The sequence below is a fragment of the Pelobates fuscus genome, chromosome 5 (genome assembly GCF_036172605.1).
Source record: "Pelobates fuscus isolate aPelFus1 chromosome 5, aPelFus1.pri, whole genome shotgun sequence".
In the NCBI taxonomy this organism is placed as follows: Eukaryota; Metazoa; Chordata; class Amphibia; order Anura; family Pelobatidae; genus Pelobates; species Pelobates fuscus.
The window spans coordinates 175,022,280-175,048,468 of NC_086321.1; the positions used below are offsets into that span (position 1 = coordinate 175,022,280).

The 26,189-nt window shown below is 42.7% G+C and overlaps 1 protein-coding gene across 5 annotated transcripts in view; it reads left to right on the plus strand.

Moving 5' to 3' along the window:
• Window positions 1-4,528: 4,528 nt before the first annotated feature.
• EMID1 (EMI domain containing 1) overlaps window positions 4,529-26,189 on the plus strand; it is a 55,598-nt gene continuing 33,937 nt past the window's right edge. For 4 of the 5 annotated variants that reach the window (XM_063454725.1, XM_063454727.1, XM_063454726.1 and 1 more), the window contains exons 1-4: window positions 4,529-4,905; window positions 10,189-10,302; window positions 10,645-10,748; window positions 22,467-22,556. In XM_063454725.1, coding sequence (XP_063310795.1) covers window positions 4,751-4,905; window positions 10,189-10,302; window positions 10,645-10,748; window positions 22,467-22,556 — 463 coding nt within the window. In that variant the 5' untranslated portion in view covers window positions 4,529-4,750. Of the gene's footprint in view, window positions 4,906-10,188; window positions 10,303-10,624; window positions 10,749-22,466; window positions 22,557-26,189 lie in introns of all 5 variants that reach the window. The other variant, XM_063454728.1, reaches the window with a different exon arrangement.

Here is a 26,189-nt window from a genome sequence, read left to right on the forward strand (position 1 = left end):
CCTACTCTGGGACTATGTGATAACCCATGTTCAAAAGTACTGTTTCTGCCCCTTGGACTTTTAACTGGAACAGATTCAAACATGTGGCGGCGGCCATCTTGAATGGTCCAGCGGTGATTTGTCGTTGAGTGTATGGAATTGTTTTGGGCATGGGACCATGTGCACGGTGGGGCTATGTTGTATTTTGGGGTACTTTTTGGGGTTTGTAAAAATTTATGTTTTTTTCTGTTTAGAGTTAATTGAGTTAGCCCATTGTCTTTGTTAATTGTATCACAGGCAGAGGGGAGGGATTGTGTGCTGTAAGTGTCGGACATTGTTGTATTGTTCTGATTGGTTTGTGTCCTTTGTGTGCCTGTGTTCCATCAGGTCCAGGGGGTGTGCCTCTGGCCTGAGGAATTGTATATAAGCAAACCTGTACCAATAAAGCCTCAGACTTGTTCTACCCTTCACAAAGTTTCGGCTCATGTTTGGGGGATTGGAGAACTACCTACACTCTGGGGATTGCTATAATCACTATACTCCCCAGAGTATAATCACTAAGCTATTGTAAGAGCTCGTTCCTGTTCCTGCTATCTGGATTAAGAGAGGTCTACCTACTGGAAGCTGGATCCTGGTCTTGGGTCCAGAGTGGGTGGAAGACGGCGAGACCCCAACCAAGCTGCGGCGGTTTGTGGGGTCTGTGGTGGTTATGGTGTCTAGTGGAGTGCTTGGAGCCCTCAGGAAAGTACTAGGAGCATCCGTCAACGGAAGTACCCAGTCGGGGTGCCAGGCGATCCGTTACAGTGGCTTTCAATGTTTTATTCAAAAAGTGAAAGATCCCCTTTGAGCAGCCCCTCAGCACAATGCCGCTATGACATACCGTGCATACAACAGAACTGCTTTAGACAATGTTAGAATGGAGAGACTCGCTAAGTCAGACAGTGTTTAGTGACAAACAGGAGCTGGACTCCTAAAATCTGTCAGTATTCAGTATTGGAGCTGGGCATCCTCTGTTTGGCATGTCACAGAACGGGAATTGGGCTGCCTCTATTCAGTGTCAAACACACATGATAGGCTTCTTCGCTGTCATACACACACACATACACACAGGCACGTTGCACTCCACCAGTTTGCTTGCGTTTCACACAAAGTCTTAGCTTTCCTCTAGTCTGTCTTTGGTCCTCTCAGTAGCTGGGCTTTCTCAGTATGTCAGGTTCCTACACAAGGGCTGTGTTCTATCAGCATGCCATTATAATGGCCAGGTGACAGAGTCCTTTACTTTGAAAGTCTCACACACAGAATATTTCTCTCAACAGTATTTCTCTCAGCTCAGTATATCAGTATTGCTTATTAGGGATGGGCATGGGAAAAATATTTGGTTCGGCATTCCAAAATTCGGTACTACAGCACTTTGGAACTTTGACACTTTGGGACTTCGAGACTTCAGGACTTCGGGTAAGTGTAGGGTTAGGGCAGGGTTAGGTTAGGGGTAGAGTTGGGGTTGGCTTAGAGTTAGGGTTAGAGGTAGGGTTAGGGTTGGCTTAGGAGTAGGGTTAGGGGTAGGGTTAGGGTTAAGGGTAGGGTAGGGTTAGGGTTGGTTTCGGAGAAGGGTAAGGGGTAGGTTTAAGGGTTGGGGTAGAGTTAGGGTAAGGTTAGGTGTAGGGTTACGGTAGGGTTAGGAGTAGGTGTAGGGTAGGGTTACCCTACCCAAACCCTACTCCAACCCCTAACCTAACCCTTACTGATTGATCCACCAATCAGAGAGTTATGATTTAAATTACCCAGCGTGGGAAAATTCCAAGAACTTTCCCACACTGTGTAAAATGACACAGAGCACTCTAATTGGTGGATTTCAAACCAACCAATCAGAGTGCTGTGACAGGTAAATGTAGAGACTTACCTGTCAGTCTCTTCATTTACCTGTCAGAGCACTCTGATTGGATGGCTTAAACCCACCAATCAGAGTGCTCTGAGCCTAATTGCAGGGCTTGGCAAGGTTTTATAAGCCTTCCCCCGCCCTGCAGAGCTCAGTCTGCGCGGAGCCCTCCATGGGTGAAGAAGGATTTTTTTTTTAATTGCGTCGGTTATTATGGTTTTTTATTTGGCCTTTTTTGGGGTTGAAAAAAGAAGATTTTAGAAGAAAGAAAACATCGAATGGTTATTTTTTTTACAGGTTCTTAGTTAAAGGTCCCCCCCTCATTATTTTTAGGGTGAGGGGGGCAGGTAGGGGGATCATTTTTTTTGGAGTGGGGAGGGGGTGACTAGGGGTTTGGGGACCCCTAGTCATCTGGGGGGGCAGGACATTTTTTTTTAAGGGCCCCCACCCGCCGCTCAAGGGTTGGGGGCCGGGGGGAGGACAATAGGTCCCCCCCCTTTATTAGTATTTAGGGCCCCCACCCACCGCTCAGGAGTGGGGACCAGGGGGGAGGACATTAGGTCCCCCCCCTTATTAGTATTTAGGGCCCCCACCCGCTGCTCAGGGGTGGGGGCCAGGAGGGAGGACCTTAGGTCCCCCCCTTTTTAGTATTTAGGGCCCCCACCCGACGCTCAGGGGTGGGGGCCAGGGGGGAGGACATTAGGTCCCCCCCTCTATTAGTATTTAGGGCCCCCACCCACCGCTCAGGGGTGGGGGCCAGGGGGGCGGACATTAAGTCCCCCCCTTATTCCAATTTAGGGCCCCCACCCGCCGCTCAGGGGTGGGGCCCAGGGGGGAGGACATTAGGTCCCCCCCTTATTAGTATTTAGGGCCCCCACCCACCGCTCAGGGGTGGGGGCCGTGGGGGAGGACAATAGGTCCCCCCCATCATTTTACTTAAGGGCCCCCAGGTGGGGGCCTATTTTTTTTTTTAAACAGCCATAGGCTGCTCACTGTTTACTAGACATGCCCCTACTCGCGGTATAGCGAGTAGGAGCAAAATTTACTAATACTAAGTCATTTTTACTTAGTATTAGTAAATTTGTCTGAAAGACCAATTTAGGTCTTTCAGCCTTTTGGTAGATAACTCCCTAATACCGTGGGAATTAGGGAGTTATCTACTAAGCGGCTGCAATAGAAGTCCCGAAATTCCGAAGTTCCGAAGTGTCGAAGTGCCGAAGTTGCCGAGGTTCCGAAGTTCCGAAGTGCTGAAGTTCTGAAGTGCTGAAGTTCCCAAGTGCTGAAGTGCCGAAGTTCCGAAGTTGGCGAAGTTCCGAAGTTGCCGAATTTCCGAAGTGTCGAACTGCTGAAGTGCCGAAGTTGCCGAAGTTCCGAAGTGTTGAAGTGCCGAATTGCTGAAGTCCCGAATTGCGAAAATTCCGAATTTCGGAATGCCGAACTGAACCGAAAATTTTCCCCATGCACATGCCTAATTGTTAATTAAGTCCAAAGTTACCAAATAGTAAAACAAAAAGTGTGAGTTGTAAAATTTTTCAAATTCAGCTGTTTTGTCCTGAAACATGATATGTCCTTGTTGATGTTTCTAAACAGTTCCCTACTACTATTATAATTTATATGGCTCAATTATATTGCACTGTGATTTCCAGTTATACTGTGGGGGTATATAACAGCAAGCAATTGACTTTAGAGCCTTGCTCAAAAATCTTTACTGTAGTAATGCCCCAATGTGTCGCAATGTCATGCAGATAGGTTGATTCTCAGCTTTTCAATGATACACACAGGTGCAAAGCTCCCGAAGTCTGTAGCACATACATAGAGTTTGTCTTAATGAAAGGAACTTTAGTCAGTATGGACCACCTGAGATTGTTACCTGTATGTCACTTTCAGAATAAGGGATACTATTCTGAAACAATCATGTATGTCTATAACATTATATATGATTCTACAGATTATGGAAGGCTCTCCTACATGCATATGTCCTAAACATACTAAAGGAGTGTATGTAACTCATGTTCAGACTCAGCAACCACGTTTATACTTTTGTGGCTTTTTTGGTATTTCAAGTATTTTATTTTGAGACACAAATGTTGATTAAAACCACAGTTTCCCTCAAAGCAGATTTTACAGTTTTGTGGAAAGAAATAATAATTACAGGGCTTTGGATTTAAATATACTAAGAGAGTGGCAAGGAAGAACAAGAGAAAAGGAGAGAAAGAATGAGAGGTACTAAGGAGACACTGAGTGTGGGTGAGAGAAGCAAGGGGCAAAAATTAGACAGACAGGCTGATCTTGTGCATTTTAAAACAGCCCACAAAGGACATGAATTGTCTCGATGTTTCAGAAAGGAATAAAAAGTAAGGGGGGGTAAGAAAGAGGGAAAGGGGGAGGAGGAAAAAGGAAAGCAAAAGAAGTAAAGAGAGAGGCAGAAAAAGTGAAGGAGCTAGGAAGTGAGAAGAGGAGGGGAAGGAAAGAAGGGTAGGTAAGAGGAGGAGAGAGGGTGAGGAGGGGGATGTTAACCCAGACATTTAAAAACACTCAATTGTTTAGGGTTTCTATGCTGATCCAAAGCAAGCAGAGTTTGTGCTGATTTTCTTTTCTATGTTCTCTCTGCAGTCTGGGGGGCAGACTCTGAGAGAGGCAGGGGGTAGGGGGAGTGAGATTTGTAATTTAGGGGCTGGCTGGAGGCCGGATTTGTCCTCAGTGACTTTGAGGGAGTTTATTGAGGATCATCAACCGGTTTTCCCACAAGACATTAATGCATGCTGATTATTACCCCATGCTTATGGAAGAGAGAACACCAGTTAACATTTAACTATTTCCTTACAAAAACTGCTCTGTATTGGTAGATCAGGACCACAAAAGGGAACAGATAGTGGAACTGACTGTCATTGAGCCATGAACTTGTGGTTGCCCTGCTGCTGCTGGCATATTCTTCTTTGCCTCTGGGTACTTTTGGATAAAGGTTGCTGCACATGGACATCCAGCAATCACCACCGATATACACCAGCACTGCAATTAAAAGCCAGGGAGACCCTCACCACCCCAAAAAGGTAACCAATGGTGTTACGGAGCTGGTGGGAATGTTATAGATAAAGGTAATTGTACTGTTTTTGATGGATTAGGGCCATTATGACAAGCAAGTGTTAAATTTGCTTTTTTTTTTAAATTCTATTGCTGGCTATATTTGGGCTAACTGATTTACACTGAGAACACCCTGATTATGAAAAGAGATGTAATTATAGCATGTGTTATTAGTTTGTTTCTAAAAGGACAAACATTTTGCTAACTGTTCCGTCATCCAAACTATTAATGAATATATCCTGTAATGACAGTGCTTGTATTTGCCAAGTAATTCATCTCATATTACTGTAGTGGCATTTGCACTGATTTCATGTGCCACTGCCAGGTGATAACAAAACCCTAGGAACTTGCACTCTAAATGTTGTCACGGACTCTGTTAGTTTTGCAGGCTTATTGTATAGAATTGCTATGCATATGTAATCCGTGGTGGTCTTATGATTGCTTATGGGATGGCAGAAACAAAAAAGAACCCTCTCACTGCCAGAAAGACATTGTCAGGCCCCATTAGTGAGGATTAGTTAAAATTCTGTTAACTTCATATTAAAATACCAATGTGTGCATGATTTCAGCTGCAGCAACTCTCCCCCCCCCCCCCCGCCCCCATGCAAGAGCTGAGAGTATGCAACTTGTATTGCAAAGTATGTCCACTGTGGCTAGATTGAGCTTACTGGCTGGATATTTGTGGCCTGAGGATATTGAAGGGGGAACACTAACAATTTATATGGGAAAATCAACAAAGGAAGAAGAGAGATAAACAAGCCGTACTCAGAAAGCTGCCCTATCACTGACATTACAGTGCTCACCATCCTCCTTAGACCCAGCAATATAATGTAATTGCTATAACTACAGTACCCACACTCATTTTATCCAGTAATATTGCCACAATTACAGTGATCACTGTTTTTATACATTTCTCTACAATTGCCTTGCCAAATACAGCTTCACTGCACGTTCCTTTTAGTCTATTGTTATATTTTGTGCAGTTATGTCAATAAGCGTAATTAATGAGAAAATGTACTGCTTCATTATGGTGGATTTCTAGAGATGATATACAATCACTTAAAGGAACACTATAGTTTATTCCTGACACTATTGTACTTAAATAAGTATTTAGGTTCACAGCCCCTCTTAAATCGCATTCTTTTCCCCCATGCTATGCCAGTCTCATTGCAGCTGGCCTCGCCTCCATAGCTGAGATTATAAATTTTGATGATCTTAGCCAATCCAGTACTTTCACACAGGAAAGCATTGGGAGGCTATTGCACATGCGCTACAAAACACTGCAATGCTCCAATCAACATGTCCTCATAGAGATGCATTGTATCATGCATCTCTATGGGGAATGTTCAGCGCTTCCATGCAGTCTGAGTGACTGCCACTAGAGATGTTACTAGGTGTTTCTTGCCAGCAATGTAAACACTGCCTTTTACAGTGCTCAACCTCCAGGTACAAGCTATAGACACCAAAACCACTACATTAAACTGGGCGTTACCATGGGGGGACTTGGCGGCAGAAGCCATAGATTTGGGATTCTTTGGCGCCAGATCTCTAGTTGGTGAGGGAGCAGAAGGATATTAGTGTTTTAATTCAAAGCAGCTACCTGTTATAAAAAGAAGATTAATAATATAGTGTTCTGCCAGTCTACATTGAAGGATAAGGTGATTCCTCTTAGATGCCTGTCAGAAAGTGTGCTGGGTACCCTCTATCAGAAAAGTAGTATTACAGCATAATCAGGGTCGGATTAACATAGTGGCTGATTGAGCTGCAGCTCCAGGCCCAGGCCCATGGAAAAGGCCCATTGATTTAAAAAAGAAATAAATAATAGAATTTTTTTTTTTTTTTTTTTTTACACACTACTTAGGGTTGCAACCTGACCGATATTTTACCGGCACAGTTGGTATTTGAGTCTGCCTGGCCGTGCCGGTATTGCAGTAAAACCGGCAATACAAATGCAGGTATTTTTCACAGTATTAATAGTGATTACTCTGCAATACCAGCACTGGCCAATAGGGGACGCTGTGTGTGGAGAGAGGAAGGGATAGGAAATTACAGCATATCTCTGCCTCTCTCTAGTCACTGATCCGCAGGGGAGCAGTTACACAGCAGAGAGAGTCCAGACAGCAGCTCCCAGCCTGCACAGACAGCCTACAGTTTAGGCAAGTGAGAGATGGGGGGAGACATGGGGAGACTTGGGGACACTAAGAATCTTGGGAAGATTTGGGGGACACTGGGAGACTTGGGGAAACTGGGAGACACGAGGCCACTGTGGGATATGGAGACACTGGGAGACTTGGGGGCGCTAGGAGACATTGAAACATTGGGAAACTGAGACACTGGGAGACATGGGACACTGAGACACTAGGGACACATTCTTCCCATTTCTCCCAGTGTCTCCATGTCTCTCAGTGTCCCCATGTCTCCCAGTCAATGTTCTATTGTCTGTGTCCCCATGTCTCTCAGTGTCCCCATGTCTCCCAGTGGCCCATGTCTACCAGTGTCTCAGTATCCATTGTGTCTCAGTGTCCCCATTTCTGTGTCCACAAGTGCCCCCATGTCTCTCACCCATCCCCAAGTGTCTCTGTGTCCCCATGTCTCCCAGCCAGTGTCCCCATATCTCCCAGTGTCCCTAGTGTCTCAATGCCTCTAGTCTCCCAGTGTCCCCTAGTGTCTCACTTTTCCCATGTCTCTCAGTGTCCCTTAGTATCCTAGTGACATGGGGACACTGAGACACTTGGGGACACTGGGAGACTAGGGGACACTGGGAGACTAGGGGACACTTGGCAACATGGAGACACGCGGGGACACTGAGAGACATGGGGCACTGAGACACTGTGATACATAGGAACACTGTGATACATGGGGGACACTGGGAGACCTGGGGACACAGACACTAGGGGACACTGAGACATGAGGACATGGGGGGAAATGGGGGCACTGAGAGACTAGGGGACTGGGTGACATGGAGACACTGAGACACTGGGTGACTTGGGAGACACTTGGAGCAATCCAATTATACTGCAGAATCAAACTGTGAGTAGTTTGTTGGTGATTTTACAGAATTTTCTCTTACGTTACTCCTTGTGATTTACATAATGTGATGTCACGCATACATAAATAATTATGCATATGAAAAGGGTCGGTATTTTTTTCCAAGAAAGGTGGCAACCCTAACTACTTTTCACATACTCTAAACTTAAGAGGGATGTATGGGTACAAAACGTGTGGGGACTGGTTGACAATGAAATTAGTTAAGCTAATGATGACTTTGGTCTCTCTAACACTGTGGCGTGTCCCCTTTCTTCTACACTCACTACATACACCTTTTCTCTGTCCCAGACTATATACCAGGAACTTCTGCCTGCTAGTAAGAAGGTAAGGAGACAAGTGAACATGTGAGTGATAGGGGACAGTCCTTAGAAAGCGTGGAGCGAGCGCATCACTAGATGCATTTATGTCAAGTTCAGGGTGCTGTCTGCATAGTATGCCCTTAGTTGGCCAGCCTGCATGAGTGGCAGGCAGCCTGACATGCATTCATGCCAGACTGGCCTTCCAATTCTTGGGCAGACATGCCCCCTTTCTGGGCATGTTCGCCCCTTTCGGCCGTTTTGGTTACACACCCTTTTCAACGGCTCATTGACTTCCTGCTTCACTGGACACTGCTGTTAGGGGGTATGGATTTACTTGAAAGATGAAAGCATGAATTAGAGAGAGATTAGCATAGGGTATGCATTTTCTCATAGCTGCATCCTATGAGTTTCCCTCCAGCACCCTCTCCATCAATACATGACACTTGGGAGGTATGGCAATATACATCGTAATTGTCAGCAGCAGACCCAATGGGCTCTTAATCTGACCCTGAGCATCATATCGAATACCTGGTTGTGCAGCATGTGCTTGTTTCTGCATCAGTAGCATACTGTTCCTGGTTAGAGAGGAGGGTTAATAAAGAAGATGGGGATATATCCCTAACTGTCTGTTAGTGTAAGGGTCATACAGGTTTCCTTTGGGATCAAACCCCAGGTACCTAGCAACATTCCTGTGCTATAGTATGCAGACTAGGGTTATTCACAAAAGTGTGGCATTCAAGACAAATTCAAAGTGAATTTCAAATTCAATGTCAAAGCAGCCAACCTGGAAACAGCTGTGAGCTGTACTTTCAATTCACATACTCTGGCTTTAAATTTGAGATTTACTTTGAATTCTCCTTGAATTCCTACTTTAGTATATAACCCTGTATATCTCTATTTTAGGGATAGTTGTCTTGTAGTGGAGTTTTTTGTATCTGCCTGTAATCTACTACTTGCTGCCTGTTTCCTTCATGTATATGAAAGTCATTTAATTGCAATTATGGAGTTACTGTTTACCATCTCTGGCAGCCACCCATCCCACCTCTTTCTACATATTCACCTTGCTCACACACACACGCACACACTGTAACTGCAGGGGTCTCTGGCATACAGCTAGTTGTAGTAACTATCTGTTTACCCCTGGAGCAGTCTCAGATTTAGTCTGTCTGTCTCTGGCACTCCCTCCCTCTTGTGAGAGTGGCCTGTTCCCTTGAGGCAAAATTTGCATGAAATTCTCATAGACTCTTGTAGTATTTGATCGTTTTTACATGCCTGCTAAGCAGGGAAATATAATTAAAAGATTGCATATAAAATATACATATATACATGTATTTATTTCGACTTTTTTTGTGTTGTAGCCTTATGCTGCAATTCTTTAAAATTTACTTCCAGTTCTGCATAATAACTGCGCAAACAACAGACTTTTGACACCTTTGCAAATGTATTAAACAGAAGAAAATTTTATATCACATTGACATAAGTATTCAGACCTAGACTCAGTGCTAGTTGAAGTACATTTAGCAGTAATTGCAGTCTCATGTCTTATTTGGTATGATGCGAAAAGCTATGTCCACCTGATTTTGGGTTTCTGGCATTCGTCCTCTCAAGATCCTCTCAAGATCCTCTCCTCTCAAGCTCTGTCAGGTGGGAGAGCAACTTTTGTGGACAGCCATTTTCAGGTCTCTCCAGAGACGTTCCATTGGGTTCAAGCCCAGGCTCTTGCTAGGCCTTTCAAAGATATTCGCAGGGTTTGCGTTGTCATGGCCGTGTGTGTATGCGGTCATTGTCCTGTTGGAACGTGAACCTTCGTTCCAGTCAGAGGTCTAGAATGTCCCTGGACAAAATGTATTTAATGTGTTGTAATATATAAAGTTACGCATGTAAATACAAGATATTATATTTCAGAAACTGGTGCTCAATGCCTGTGAGTCGGACCATCTCATGCCAAGTTCAAAATGGCACCTTCTTGCAGAGAGTCTATCAGACCTGTCACTGGGCAGCAGGCTGCTCCGGAGGAAGGTGACTATAAAATGTCTTAAGTGTTTATTTTTCTCTGTCACCTTTTTCTCTTTCATATTCAGTTTCAGTGTATTTAGTCGTTATTCTACCATGTTGTAAAGCTGTCCTTATCTCTGAGACTCTGGTGTTCATACATCTGTTTTTGTGCTCAGTTGCTCTGTAAACATCTATCTGCTTTTGTCAGTCTCTTTGCTTTAGTTTCTTCTATATATCAGTGACCCGTAGACCCTGGCACTGTTTTACTCATCTTTTTGAACCCCACTTTTCTTATTCAGTCTCTGTTTCTTGCACTGAGTGTCTCTGGGCCCTTTCTTACATTCAGCTCCTGGTGGCATCTTTCAGTTACAGGACAGTTGTTAGACCAACTTACAGACTCAGCTACAAGATGGTAACAGCGCTGGAATGGAGATGCTGTCCAGGATTCAGGGGGCTTAACTGTGAGGAGGGTAAGAATCATAATATTTTATTTATTTACATTTTTATTTATAACTTGTTCCAGATTAGATCACAATAGCCAAAACTACATGGAAGAAAAAAAAATCAAGCAGGTGTCAAACATTACAATGCAGTAGTATGAAAAGCAAGTAGAACAATGTTTGTTTTTTAAATTTAACTGGTTTAGGAAAAGTCATAATTAACTAGCAAGTAGAGTGGCACTTTGGAAACTTTGCTATGACCATGAGAAGACCCCATTTAGGAAAGCAAGAGGGAAAGCAGAAGTGGAGAAAAAAAGCTAATAGAGGCAATGCCATTTGATTTATTAACTTATCCCTATGGGAATGGATGTGACACGTGCATGTCCATGGAGCAAACCAGACCATCAGCTAATGCCCATTGCAGGGGCTTTATATTGGAGCAGGTAAAATGCCAGATACTCTGACAGTGCAGAGTATTATTTAGAGAAGGGCAACCACTGCCCAGCATCCACGTATAAAGGCAAACAACATATTAGATGTTACAGATGCAGAGATAAGACCCGACAGAGGGCCGAGGATGAGAGGTAGGTAGATTGCGTTTCCCACCAGAGCGACTCTGGCATATACCATGATATCGAGAAAGATGGTGATGCCGTGGAATTTTACCCTCACATGCTTGCTGCTTGGAACATAGTGGTCACCTCCATCCACTGCTCAATCCAGGAAGAGGCATGAGCCTGACACTTTAGGCTGACTGCACACTATAGGTGGGAGGGATAGATTGTGCACATCAGGGAGAAATGTCAGCCACAAATCTTTACCTACAGTTGCTGCTAATATTGATCGCAGAGGCCTTCAAAGACTTCTAGGAAATTGCAGTGGTGCAGAGAGGGCCTGTCAGGTTCCTCGGGAGCTTCGGCATCAGGCATATGGGCATAAGTGCCATCTTGTGCATGGTCAAGTAGTAGTGCACTTAGATGCCACAAAACATGGTCACATCCAGGTGGAGCTAGGGGAAAAGAGAGTTGGCAGTTAGAGTATTATATACCAGGATATTCCTCATCAGCAGAAGGGGGCATGGAGATTATAGCAAAGGCCACAGACTATAGGAGAACTATGGGTGGAGAGAATGGACACCTCACTCACATTCATGTTACCACATGGGCCGCTAATCCACCCAGAGAGAGTTCCACCAGAAGCTTCCAAATGCTGAAACTCAGTATCAGCTGGTTTCCTACAGAGCAAAGTTGGTTGCAATTCCTGAGGATACTGCCAAGGAATCTTCAAAAGGCAGAAAAGGTACTGTTGTAGAATTATTAGACTTCATAAAAATTGTCTTAAAGGACCACTCTAGGCACCCAGACGACTTCAGCTTAATGAAGTGGTCTGGGTGCCAGGTACCTCTAGGATTAACCCTTTTTTTTATAAACATAGCAGTTTCAGAGAAACTGCTATGTTTATAATGAGGGTTAATCCAGCCTCAAAATCCTCTAGTGGCTGTCTCATTGACAGCCGCTAGAGGCGCTTGCGTGCTTCTCACTGTGAAAATCACAGTGAGAGCACGCAAGCGTCCATAGGAAAGCATTGTAAATGCTTTCCTATGCGACCGGCTGAATGCGAGCGCGGCTCCTGCCGCGCATGCGCATTCAGCCGATGACGTCGCGATCAAGATGGAGAGGAGGAGGAAAGCTCCCCGCCCGGCGCTGGAAAAAGAGGTAAGTTTAACCCCTTCCTCTCTCCAGAGCCCGGCGGGAGGGGGTCCCTGAGGGTGGGGGCACCCTCAGGGTACTCTAGTGCCAGGAAAACGAGTATGTTTTCCTGGCACTAGAGTGGTCCTTTAAGAGAATGCTTTGTCAGGAGGAAATGTGCGTCAGCGGAACAATGAGTTCCTGTAGAATGAAACATTGTGGCCACTGAGCAACATGTAGGCCCTAAGAAAGTATGTGTCAGCTGAATAATAAAATGTGTATTTACTAAAAACCTTGAAAACTAACCTTGAAACTAACAGTGCCAACTACTCAAAATGGCTGCCGAAGCACCCCTCCCATCGAGTGAGCACCTCATGCTAACAAGATGGTGCCTGCATCTTGTGTCCACTCCTGTGTCAAGAATGTCACCACCTCTTGATGGGAGGGCATTTAACTAACCACTTAACACCTAAACCAATTAATAATGTTTACTTGTTGTTATCTTGAATTCTTTAGTGATGTAATAATGCCTTTATAAGGGTCTGCGCACCCACTTTTTAAGCCAAGCCATTAAAACTTTCCGAAGTTCTTTCATTAACCTGAACCCTGTGTCTCAGTGTGAATTTACTTCTGCGTGCACGCAACTTTATTATTTTTAATTTGGAAAGGAACAGATAGTCATTCAAACTTATTGGTTTGCATAAAAGAATCTAGTACAGTAGCTGTTCTCGTGTATTTTCTAATGCTTCAGTCTTGGCTCCCTAGTTCCAGTGGAGGGACAGATTAACAATTCTGTATCCAATTGTATGCTATATGTCTAATGTTGCTGGAACAGTTAATGGGAGTCCCTTTCCTGTTTCAGTTTCATACACAAGCAAGTTTCATGCAGACATGGTTTGTCAAGATGTCATGGTGTAGAGTAACTTAAAGAACCATTCCTAGCACCTTAACCAAGACATCAATTGTAAATAATGCAAGTTTGTGCTCTGATTAAAGTGATTTCAGGCCAGGTATTTTAGAATCATTTCAAAACAGCCAAGGTTTCTAAAGTAAGGACACAAAAATCACTGGAGATAAAGGGCACCCTTGCCAGTACTATTTGTTATTGAGGATGACCAGAAGAGGAAACCAGAATTATATTCTTTTGCTGAAGGGTGTGTATGTTCATGTTCCCGCAATCCCAGGCGTCTCTTTGACACCTTTAATTCTCTTCTTCGCCCTGCTGTGGCCACCCCTCAAACTAACCTTACTGCTGATAACTTTGCATGTTACTTCACTGACAAGATTGAACAGCTAAGGAAAGAATTCTCCCCTCCTTGCCTTTCTGTTTCTCAACCACACATAGATCATGCCTTTCCTACCCTTCAGACATTCTCCCCAGCTACTGACCAAGAGGTGGCTGCTCTTCTTTGCTCCTCTCGCCCCTCCACTTGCCCACTCGATCCTGTTCCATCTCACCTTATCAGATCTCTCTCCACTTGTCTCGTGCCTTCTTTAACACACATCTTCAACTGCTCGCTCTCTTCTGGCAAGGTCCCTGCTGACCTTAAACATGCCACTGTAGTACCTTTACTAAAAAAAAATCCCTCGACCCATCCACCCCCTCTAACTACCGTCCCATATCCCTGCTCCCTTTTTCCTCAAAGCTGCTGGAAAGACTTGTCTTTACCCGTGTGTCTCATTTCCTCAATTCCAACTCTCTCCTTGACCCCCTTCAATCTGGCTTCCGCCCTCTCCACTCTACAGAGACTGCCCTTATCAAAGTTACTAACTACCTAATCGCAGCTAAATCCAAAGGCCACTACTCCATACTAATTCTTCTTTACCTCTCAGCGGCCTTTGACACCGTTGATCATGCTCTCCTTCTTCAAACTCTTCAATCGCTTGGTCTCTGTGACTCTGTCCTCTCGTGGTTTTCCTCTTATCTCTCCCAACGCTCATTCAGTGTCTCTTCCTTGGTCCCCTTCTATTTTCTCTTTATACTGCCTCTCTTGGCAAACTTATTACCTCTTTTGGATTCCACTACCACCTGTACGCCGATGACACCCAGCTATATCTCTCCTCCCCGGACCTCTCCCCTGCTGTCCTGCAACGTGTCACTGGTTGCCTTTCTTCCATCTCTGACTGGATGTCCTCCCGCTTTCTGAAACTCAATCTATCAAAAACTGAGCTCCTTGTCTTTCCTCCTCCTAATACTGATCCTCCTCTTTCGCTCTCCCTTCAAGTTTGTGGTACCAACATCAGTCCATCCTTGCAAGCGCGCTGTCTTGGCGTCATACTTGACTCTGGTCTCACCTTTGAGCCTCACATCCAGCATGTTGCCAAATCCTGTAGATTCCATCTTAAAAACATAGCCCGCATCCGCCCCTTTCTTGCACCAGATACTGCACCAGATACTACCAAGGAGCTTGTCCATGCTCTAGTAATTTCCTGCATGGATTATTGTAACCCTCTCCTGATTGGTCTTCCCAATAGACATACTGCACCCCTACAGTCCGTAATGAACGCTGCTGCTAGATTGATTTTCCTCTCTAGTCGTTTCTCTCACACATCACCCCTCTGCCAGTCCTTACATTGGCTTCCTGTATGCTATAGGAGTCAATTCAAGGTACTAACTCACACCTATAAAGCCCCTCTTATATCTCCTCACAGATCCATAGGTATGTCCCTTCTCTGACTCTCCGCTCTGCCCGTGACCACCTCCTGTCCGTTGTCCGCACCCGTACGGCCAACTCGCGCTTGCAGGACTTCTCGCGGGCGGCTCCCTTCCTATGGAATAGCCTGCCTACCGCCATCAGACTCTCCCCTAGTTTTGCATCTTTTAAGAAGTGCCTTAAAACCCATCTCTTTAGGAAAACTTATGGCCTCCAAGACTAACCCCTACCTCATATACCTGTCTCTTGCCCTCTCCTAAAGGGCAGCCCACCTTATTTGATTGCAAATTCCTGTCCTAATGTGTTTTACACCCTACCTCCTATAGAATGTAAGCTCGATTGAGCAGGGTCCTCTTCAACCTATTGTTCCTGTAAGTTTATTTGTAATTGTCCTATTTATAGTTAAATCCCCTCTCATAATATTGTAAAGTGCTACGGAATCTGTTGGCGCTACATAAATGGCAATATTAATAATAATAATAATGTAGCTATGGCCAATATAAATTTATATTGTTATGTTGAGTAGCTAACATGTAAGACATGCAAGCGATCAAAGGCCTTCTCAGCTTCAAGCACCAAAAGACGGCATGTGGTTTAGGTAGCTTAGCAATATAAATCTGTGTGTATTGTCCCAGTTCTTCTGTATGTATCAGAAATGCCATTAATGAGTTTGATGGGATGCTAGCATGTTAAGAGGTTAACAATGAGTTAAGATGGGATGCTAAGGGGATAAGTGCAAGTGCCCATGATAGATTTATATAACATTTAATGTAAGTGGTCAATATAGCTTCCTAAGTTAAGTAGTAATTTCTGAGAAACAATCAGGGCTCAGAGATTTACGTTTTTTGAAGTTAATGTATAGCCATAACAATCTTTTATTGTGAGATAGGAGGATGATAGTATTTTTTAAAGACATCTGCAAATCTATTTCTGAATGTGGATGTGTTTGTATTTAATGACAGATTATATGGATACTTGTAGACTTGTGCTAATTAATTTACCATATCAACTGGGTAATGAAGAATGGTCCCCAACCTAATGTACAACAATGTGGGGGTTTTGGGTTTTTACATTTTATAGTTGTTGTGCCCTCAGTCTATTAGCAAGAAGTTTTCAGCTCTATTATCTTTAATATAGAATACATGTTTGTGCTTTCATAATGTCTTTTCACGATGTTGAAACATCAAGGATATTATAGCTAATCGAATATTAGTAATCGTTCTACCTGGTTTGTTCAAACAATATTTTTTTATTGCAGATTGTAAGGAAGTGGGAATTTCATTGAGGTTCTGGATAAAAAAAAAATTTGATGGTGGGAGCACTATTGTATCAGGAAAATACTCTCAAAAAGACTTTCAAGAAACTCATAGATACTTCACTATTATCATTACCTAGAAAATATTTAAATTATATTATATATATAAACAATTACAAAGAATGTAGCATTAACACTATAATGTATAATGAAGTAAAGGACTCGTAGCTTCCCTAACACAAACCTTATGGTAAGGATCTGACAAGATTTGTGGTCATTAGACTTATGGAAAAACCAAAGCAAAAAAAGACAAGAAAACATTGTAGGAAATAGAGTTGGATCCCAATTATGGAGCCTGGTGATAGGCCCTTGGATATGGCATAGAATGACCTCACATTTATGTGTGATCTGTGAAGAGGTCTGTAAATTGGTAAACAAAAAAAAAAGTAGGATGTTCTAAGGTAAAAGATCAGTATATAAAGAAAAATGTTGAAATTAGATGCACTTTTTAAAGCAAATGTACATAAATAAGAAGAAACCAGCATGCTCTCTGGATTCAAAGGTTCTGGGAGTTGTATGAGTTTTGAGCTCTTAAAGTTTTAATATTCAAGACATGTTAACTATTTTTAAGCATTGTGGTCGTTGAGTGATGAGCATATAATGAAAGCTAAGAGCAGGGTTGAAATACTAAAAATGGAATCAAGTAATCATCTTGTGGTGTGGTTTTCAGTGACAATTTTGTCATAGGCAATCGTTTTGTCTTATCTAACAGTAAATTATGATCTATTGCATGAGGCAAAATGGATGTGAAAAAAACTTGCAAGTATATAGTGAAGTCCCATATGAGACTTTGTTGCATCACTCCCAACCTTCCAAATCAATAGGGTAGGTTTTTGATTCCTTCGAGATGATTAAATCTGTTAACAAGCTCATTGTGAGCATCTCTCTGTGTTCTAGGATGTCAGTGTGTGAACCAAATCTCCTACAAGAGACCCACTTCAATTTTCAGTAAATCTTCCGGTGGTATTAAACACAACATTTGTTGCATAGAGTAGTTTTTACTCTGATGTCGTTGCATTGGATATGCTGATACGGACCTGCCTGAGTAAGAGTGTATTTCAGAATCAGGGAAATATCTGCATACGATGATTTCAATCATGATGCTGGTTATTTGCAGACTTGTACTTATGTGCAAGGACACTTTAGGATTATGTGATTTCTTTAATCTGTGGTTTGACATGAACTATGGGCTTGGTGTGCTCATGTCTTTGAGCTCCCTGATAAGATACGTCTTTAAAGTGGCTGGGGATTTAGTTGAAGCCTAATTGTAGCCAGGAGCAAGGTGTTAATCTGTCCCTGACTCTGAACAAACCATAACCCCACAACTTTCATACTTATTAATATATTATCGGCATTATGCGTCTTAAACTTCACTTTCAGGTTTTTTTTCTAGTGATACATATGTGCAAACACATTATCATTTAGTACACATGTATGCATGATGGAATCTCAGTAATGCTAATGTATGTATGATAGAAACTCACACTCTGAGGGGGTTATATAAAAAGAGTTATTCTGGTGCCAAAATTGTAAACGTGGAACATTCATTGTGAACATTCCTTTGGTTTCCCTTGTGATTGCTCAATAAGCAACTGTAACCAAAAAATTATCTGGGATGGAACTTATGCACTTAAAAGAACTAATATATTGACATGATCTTCAACAAGTTTTGTTACCTCACTTTTTTAACTATGTGAAAAGTGATACACAGTGTCTTGGATCATATACACATATTTGTTTTGGAAACAACCATATCTATTTTGGACAAAAAACAACTAATTATTCATTTTTGAGACAGCAAAATACTCGAGAGAATGGGATTTGTACTGTAAAAATGGGAGTTGTACACTAAATGACAGCATCTGTAACTCTGTATCTGACAGAAGGAAGATGTAAATCTGCAAAGGTTATAGGCCTCTCTAGTATTTGACCTTCACCCTTCTTCTTGGATTCCATGTAGAATTTGTTAACAAACACAAGTAAACTCTAATTTCTCCTGGAGAGAAACAAGTTGGTAGCTCAAGGTTGTCCAACCTTGGAACCTCAAGCTATTGTTGGACTATAATTTCCTTAATTACGTGCCTGCCAACAGTGAAGAATTAGTACAAGAGATAATCATCACACCAACAATTTCACTGCACATTCTTTCCTCTATTGCTGTTAAGATGTATGTATCCCAAGAATATTCGGATAACACTAAATTTCCTTATCTTCTCTTTTCAAATATAGCTCCTTAGGTTTGATAAGTTTCATTCAGGATGAGATCCTAAGCCATGTCCCTATTGAATTCAATTGGATACAGACTGATTAAGATTGCATATAATTCTTATTTGTCAACTGCTAAATTGTCCTGGTAGATCACAGCAACCAGGAAAAAGGCTCATACTGAGCCTGCGTACTTCAACCTGCGATTTGCCTTAGCGGGAGATTGAGACAGTGTATTAAAGGATCACTATAGGGTCAGGAACACAAACATGTATTCCTGACCCTATAGTGTTAAAACCACAATCTAGCCCCCCTGGGCCCCTCATGCCTCCATAAATATAGCAAAATCTTCCTGTATTCAAGCCAGAAGCTGTACATCTGCATGCTGTTTGCCTCAGAAAAAAACAAGCAGTCTGCTGACATCATCAGAAGTGGTGGCCTGATCCAATCACAATGCTTCCCCAGAGGATTGGCTGAGACTGACAAGGAGGCAGATCAGGGGCAGAGCCAGCATGATTCAAACACAGCCCTGGCCAATCAGCATCTCCTCATAGAGATGAATTGAATCAATGAATGTCTGCATGCAGAGGGAGGAGATGCTGAATGTTTGGATGCATTTTAGGCAGCCATGACCCAGGAAGAATCTCTAACAGCTATCTGAGGAGTGGCCAGTGAAGTTATCACTAGGCTATAACATAAACACTGCATTTTCTCTGAAAAGACAGTGTTTACAGCAAAAAGCCTGAAGGTAATGATTCTACTCACCAGAACAAATTAAATAAGCTGTAGTTGTTCTGGTGACTATAGTGTCCCTTTAAACTGTGATTTTGTTCTATGCCAGATACATATTTATGTAATTTTTATGTGAATTTCCGATATATAATTGTTCATTTAAATGACACATACATTCATTTATATACAGAATAATGTTATGTTGTAGATCATGTGTCTGGCTTTTTAAAAATGTGTTATTGCTTTTTCCTATAGTTTAACATGCTTTGTTGTGTTCGTTGTGGTTTCAATATAATGCCATATAATGCCTTCAATTGCATATATATATATATATATAGCAGTACTTGCTATCTATCTATCTATCTATCTATCTATCTATCTATCTATCTATCTATCTATCTATCTATCTATCTATATATATATATATATATATATACACACATATTAGGGGTATAGGGCCCCATATCCCCCTTATGGCAGCCCTGGTTAGATTACAAGATTAGAGGGAAACAACCAGTCCGGGCTCCCCAGAACCACCAGGCCCATGACATGTGCACAGTCGTTATTCGGCATGTGCTAACCCGTAATTAAATGACACTCAGACACCAATTTTTCTGTTGGATTATAAAGTCCACAGCTTTATTAATTATAAATATAAATATATAATTTAACAATTTAGGGTCATTGTCACAAGTACTAATTACTTCCAACCTTCTTGCCCAATACCCCTGACAATGACCCTACCAAATAACAATAATGAACATTCCAATAGTGCATAACTTTTTTACACGTGGCCTACCAAAGAGGCCCCAAAACCATATGTTTAACTGTAGGTGTGTACCCCAGACACACCTACACCCCCAGGTTCGTAGCCACCAACGAGCTAGAACCTACCAACCACTTTTTCCTTCCGGCCTATTCCAGCCTAGACCTTGGCCTATCCCCATTCTATTCCACCTAAATCCAATTTAACCCACGCCCTATTCCCGCCGCTGTGACCAAACGGGAACTACTACAACCAAAAGGGAGGGTGGGAGGGACAAGTAACAAGTAAGTGATTTTGATTAAGATGGCCACATTTCTAAAATGGCTGCTATTTAAACCCCTACTCTCCACCCCCCAACTGCCTATCACTTTAACCACACCTCTTGAACTTAATTTCACCTGCCCACTCTCTGGCCCTGTCAAGGCCCACTCCCCACTGCGTTGCTCCATGGGCTTCATGACATCCGCCACAGTTGTCACGCTCTGATGGTGGCCCTGAACATGAGTGACATTCCCTTCCTATGTTACTCTAGCAAAGTGCCAGAGGAATTATAACAACTACAGACGCCACATGTGCTGTAGTTGCTGCCTCCCAACATTAGGAGGTATGGAATCGGGATAGGAGGGTGGGGTTGTTGCTATGACACCTGTAATTGACAGGCCTGATTGGGAAGGGGACGTGCCCCTCCACTGAAGTGGCAGTCGTGCTCACTAAAGATGCGCTAGTGAAGTTCTGCCAAGGAACAGTTCCCTGGCGACCTAGATGCAGGAAATTAGGGAACTAAATCGGGACTTAACCCTAAAATAGAAATTCTGTTGTTTTTAAAAAGAAAGAAAGAACTTTTGCTACTCCAGTTTCTAATAATCCTTGGTATACATGCTATGCTTCTGACATAGAGAGCTAATACGCAGAGAACTGATGGGCATGAGAAGGAATGGCCGATACATTAATTTAGTTATTATTAAAAATCTCTTTATTTCCTAGAAATTCTGCTACTATGATGGAGGGAGGCAATAGTCTATGCAACTAAAAATATTTAGAAATGTAGGTAGGGATCTAGATAGGGACATAGAGGATTAATTGACTGTCCACTAGGTTGTGCCTTTACACACCTGGCAATACCCTTTTAATGCCTATGCCTATATAAAACTATATTTCATTTTTTACATTTTGTCCATTTTGTTAAAATGTATTTTACTAAACAAAAAAGTCACCAGTTGTACTTTGCATTTTATTTCTCATTTTCTCATTTTTTCCTAAATGTTTAATATATGCCTTGTTATACAAAGAGTTTAATAGAGAGGGAGAGCTGACAGCCTCTGATAAGTAAAATATGATATATGTAACAACAGCTTCATTAAAGCTACTCTGGAGGATTATATACTACAGGCTAAGATTACAGAGGGTATTGTGCACTTTAATAAGATTATAAATGTGTACCTCTCCCCCAGTAACACGGAGGAACAGCCTATATTATTAAATAGGCCGAAGCACCTCCCTTGTCTCCATCCCAGCAGATTTAGCCTCTTAATAGATGGCACTGACAAGCGTGAGAAAGAAACTCTCAATAATATATCTGTCCTGTTGCCATCTTGGGCTATCTATTTTTAGTTCTTCTTAACTGTCTCTTTTTATTCATATTTTCTATACTATTTTATGGGTAGTAAATAACTAGAAGAGATTCCCAGTGGATGTGATAGCAGCAATCACAGTTCATGAATTCAGATTTAACAATGATATGCACAAGTCTATTCCTAAGGAGTACATGTGAGCTTTCAGGTAGATGGGTCATGTGTGGCCTCCTTCTACTCTCAAATAACTGATCAGTGACCTGTAATTTCCTAATGACTGTTCATATACATGATCCAACTGATGGTTTAATCTGTATTCATCTGCTCTTCTGAATTCTTTCATTCTTGCACATACACTCTATCTTGTTCATACACTCAATCTGCAATGTAACAGATGTGTAGTTCAGCTCGCTGAACATAGGGAAATGAATCACAAAAGTTTGTGAATCAAAAAAGAGCATAGAATTTTATGCTGTAAACATTTTTTTTCACATTATCCAATCACACGTTCATCAGTTTCCACAACTCCCTTACCTGCTTAAGTGAGTGAGAATAAAAACAAAATCATAGCAGTTTTTTCTCTAAACATTAAATTGTCGTGAACGGAAAACATAGTTTAAAAAATTTAGGCCAAAATAGCCAATCTGTGACTATAGCCAACTAGAATAATTAGTTTTTTTCAGCTCATGTATTTTTGCCTAACTTGCAATTCAATTTTCAATTCATGACCGTTCAGAGTTTCAGTGAATGCTGGTTTTATAATGTGTTTTATGTATACAATCTATAGACATGCTTGAGCATCTATCTCCTATTACAGATACAGGACCCTTGGCAGAGGCACAGGAAGCTCCAAGAGTTAGTGCTTCCATTCGGAAATTGCCCCAGAGGGCCGGGGGGAGCTTCTCAGGTAACCTAGACTTGCCCAAGTTCATGTTTGTGGGCGCAGGAATCTCTATTACCCTGTTTGGGATAAAATTAATAAGCTGGCCTGGTACATTTCAAAGACTGTTCAGTTGTGTGTACTTAGCGTGTATTTGAATGAGTGAGAGCAGATCTTGCAATTAATCTTGATGCAAAACACATCATTTTTGAGAATGGAAAAAAAAGTTGGCACTGGAAGCTCCCAATCCCTGTATAAGTGCAGTGTGTGTTCTTGTGTTTCTAGTTGTAGGTTATGGGAGCGTGTCCTCCTTTTACCCTCCCTGCTTTCAGTGTTTTTCCTTAGGTCAGGGGGGTTAAATGCAGAGTTCACAAACTGTGCCAAGCCAGCTGGGAGAGAGCGGGCAGCTGTGTGGGAATCAGCTGCCACAACGACTAACCCTTTAACTACTGCAGGGAAGCCCAATCCTATAGTAACTCTTTCAATACCAATTTGGCATTGACACATGCCTCTTCTCAGTAGTTACGTGTAACCTCCGTAGCTGGAAAGAGGTTAAAACAGATGGGAGATTGAAGATTTATGCTATCTTTTTAGACTTTCATTTGCATATTCTCACAGAGCTATCCAATAACAAGTAAGTGCAAGAAAAGCTTAGTGACATCACAACATAAAATAGGTCTTGGCTGTTACCCATAACCCTCTAAGGGTTGGCGTGAGGAGACTCCCTCCCAGTGCTGTCACTGCACAGTGTGATCGCCTTGTAACCATGGCAATCGCTGCAATGTGGCCTGCAAGAAACAAAAGGGAAAAGGGGTGAGGGTGAAAATATAGCAAATAAAAAAGGCAGAATGTATTTTATAAGCATATGTTGATAGTTATTTTTTTTTTTTTTTAAATGAAAGACAAATTGTTATTCATGGAAATGATATAAGGCAGATTAATGAACAAAGCAATAGAATAAATTATTGGCAAAAAAAAAGAGATTGCGTCAAAGTTGCAAAATAGAAATAAAATAGGTAGTATGCTATATAAATGCCATGGAATATGCAATAAAGAGGCTTACCAAACAGAATGAATTAAAAATAAACAGTGGGATGGGAACCACATAAACAAAAGAAAACTGTTAAAATAGGATAAAATATAAAAATGGATGCTTGGGAAAAGACTAGATAGATAAAGTGAGAAAAGTACAGTGTAACAGAGAGGCAAGCATCGACTGTAAGAGTAGTAGAGAGAAAAAAAAAATAGAAAGAGTGGAAAAATCACAAAAAAAGAGGGCTAGAGAAATGGAATTAAAACCATATGTGTTACTGTATGACAAAGAGACTGGGGTTTACACAGCTCTGTAATTATGTTTATATCACACAGGCAAAATTACAATGGCTTCTATTTATCGGTTTGCAATGCCAGCAGTGCACATAGCCCTGTAATCTTGTACCACAGGTATATATAGCCAGCCGCCTGGTGTCTGGTCTGATGTATTATTGTATCTATAGTACTCATAGATTAACATAGACCTGTTTTTAAAGCTTTGTTATGTTAAACGGACACTGTAGGCACTATAACCATTTCATCTCATTAAACTGGCATTAATTTGGCTTGGAGTACCCTGGCACTGTCCAAGACCAACCTGTACTGGAGGTATTGCTATAGCCACTTTAATGAGACGTAGCACTTACAGGGTTATTCACTAAATGCAACGTGAATTCAAAGAAAATTTCCAATTTAAAGTAAGAGTAGTTGGACTGGAAGCAAAGTAAAATTAAAGAGTTTTTTAAATTATGATATTTTGACCCTAAAGAAACAAATGTATTGCTGACACTATAGTAATAAACTAACTATTAGGATCCTTGGCCTTTCTTAGATCTTAGTAAAACTGTGATTTTACTCAAATTTTTCCTCATGGTTTGCCTGTCGCGCTGCGGCTGGCTCTGCCTCCATGGCTTAGATCCATGCAGAGCGCAGAGACGCAGAAGGCACCTCTAGTGGCCGTCTGAGTGACTGCTATTAGAAATGTTCTTTGGGGGCGGAGCCTGACCGCCAAGCCGACTGGACGTGTAGTAAACAGGCTCTGGCACGGTCAGCTACAAACAGGGAGATCCACCCGGGTACTCAGCTTGAACACAACTACTTATGCCCCTATCACCCGGGGGGAGACCCGCTGAACCGAACGACACCAATCCCGACCCAATCCGTGTCAGAAAGCTTGCAACGGAAATCTGCGGCCTACCACAGACGGAGCTCAGAGGAGCCGGCTGATCCCCTGACTCCACAACCTACCCTGTGTCAGCCAAGCTCCAACCCCCCCCCCCCCCTCTGGACCGGTGGGGGTGATCCCGGTCCCCGCTGACCTGCTACCTGGAAGCGGCAAGGCAAGGAGGAAATCACCAGCCTCTCCAGCGAAGATCCTGACGAAATGGCGGACGCGTCCAAGCCTCAACCCAGCAACATACAGTGGCAACAGACCGACTGCTCCAGAGGCCTCCGCTGCACAGCGACATCACTGGAGGCTATATTTGATGCATTTTGGGCCAAACTGAGGGAACGCATGGCTGCTCCCACCCAACTACCTACTCACCCGCAGCGCCTGGAAAACGGAGCCAGAAAAAGAAAGCGGGAAAGGCCCCCTCCAGACACCAGCTTCGAGCACACTTCTGTACCACGCAGAGAATGCCCTCCTGAATCGAGGGCCATGAGGGGACTACCCCTGATGCACCATCCACGGAAGAGGAGGCTCGCCGGCCCGAACCGGCGTCGTAACATCAGGACCTCCTGCAGCCCCACGTGTGAGAAGGACTTGGACTCACAGAGCACCCGAGTCCATGGCTTAGTGGTGCTGGCCCCTACAACGATCCAGGGCTGGAGGGAAGTCAGCCCCAAACACTACCTGGCTACTCACACACAGGTGCCACCCGCCATGGAGAAGGACTCTCCCCCACAGCCTCTATGTGGAGTGGGCTGAAAGCTCCTAAAGGACACCCTAGCAGACAGGCACCACAGAGTTAGATTACTCCATGCCTGCATTCACTCCCTACCTACCTAAAGCAGTACCCAGCAGCACTTATAAGCTGTCCAGCACACTCTCTCATTGTTGTCTTACCTAGCACATAGACCGTTAATCAGTAAACCTGGCATGTACACTACCATACATACAATGTGTTACTCAGGTGCGCTGGGGGCTATATGGGGAGACATACTCTACTGTATCCCTCGCCAAACTTGCCCCCACTTGGTACCTAGCAATTACCAAAGATATGAGCGCCTAGCCGGGTCTGCTTGGCCTGTTTACTTCCTAGCTTAAAACCAAACTGTGCAGGATTATAACATGCATTGTTCAGAATCAGTATTTTGTGTTCCTTACATACTTACCTATTCAATTTCGTTACTTGCCTAGCCTGTGTCTTATTACTTACCCTAACTATAAAATGGTGCAAGCACTAACGTATACCTTATTGTTAATGATGTCTGAAAAAAGCATGAGGATTGCCGTTGGGGTACCTCATGTGCATGTGTTAAGTTTATATGCACTGCAAAAAAAAATGTTCTTTGGCATCAATGTAAAAACTGCCTTTTCTCTGAAGAGACAGTGTTTACATTAAAAGGCCTGCAGGGTCAGGATATAGACACCAGAACCACTACATTAAGCTGTAGTGGTTCTGA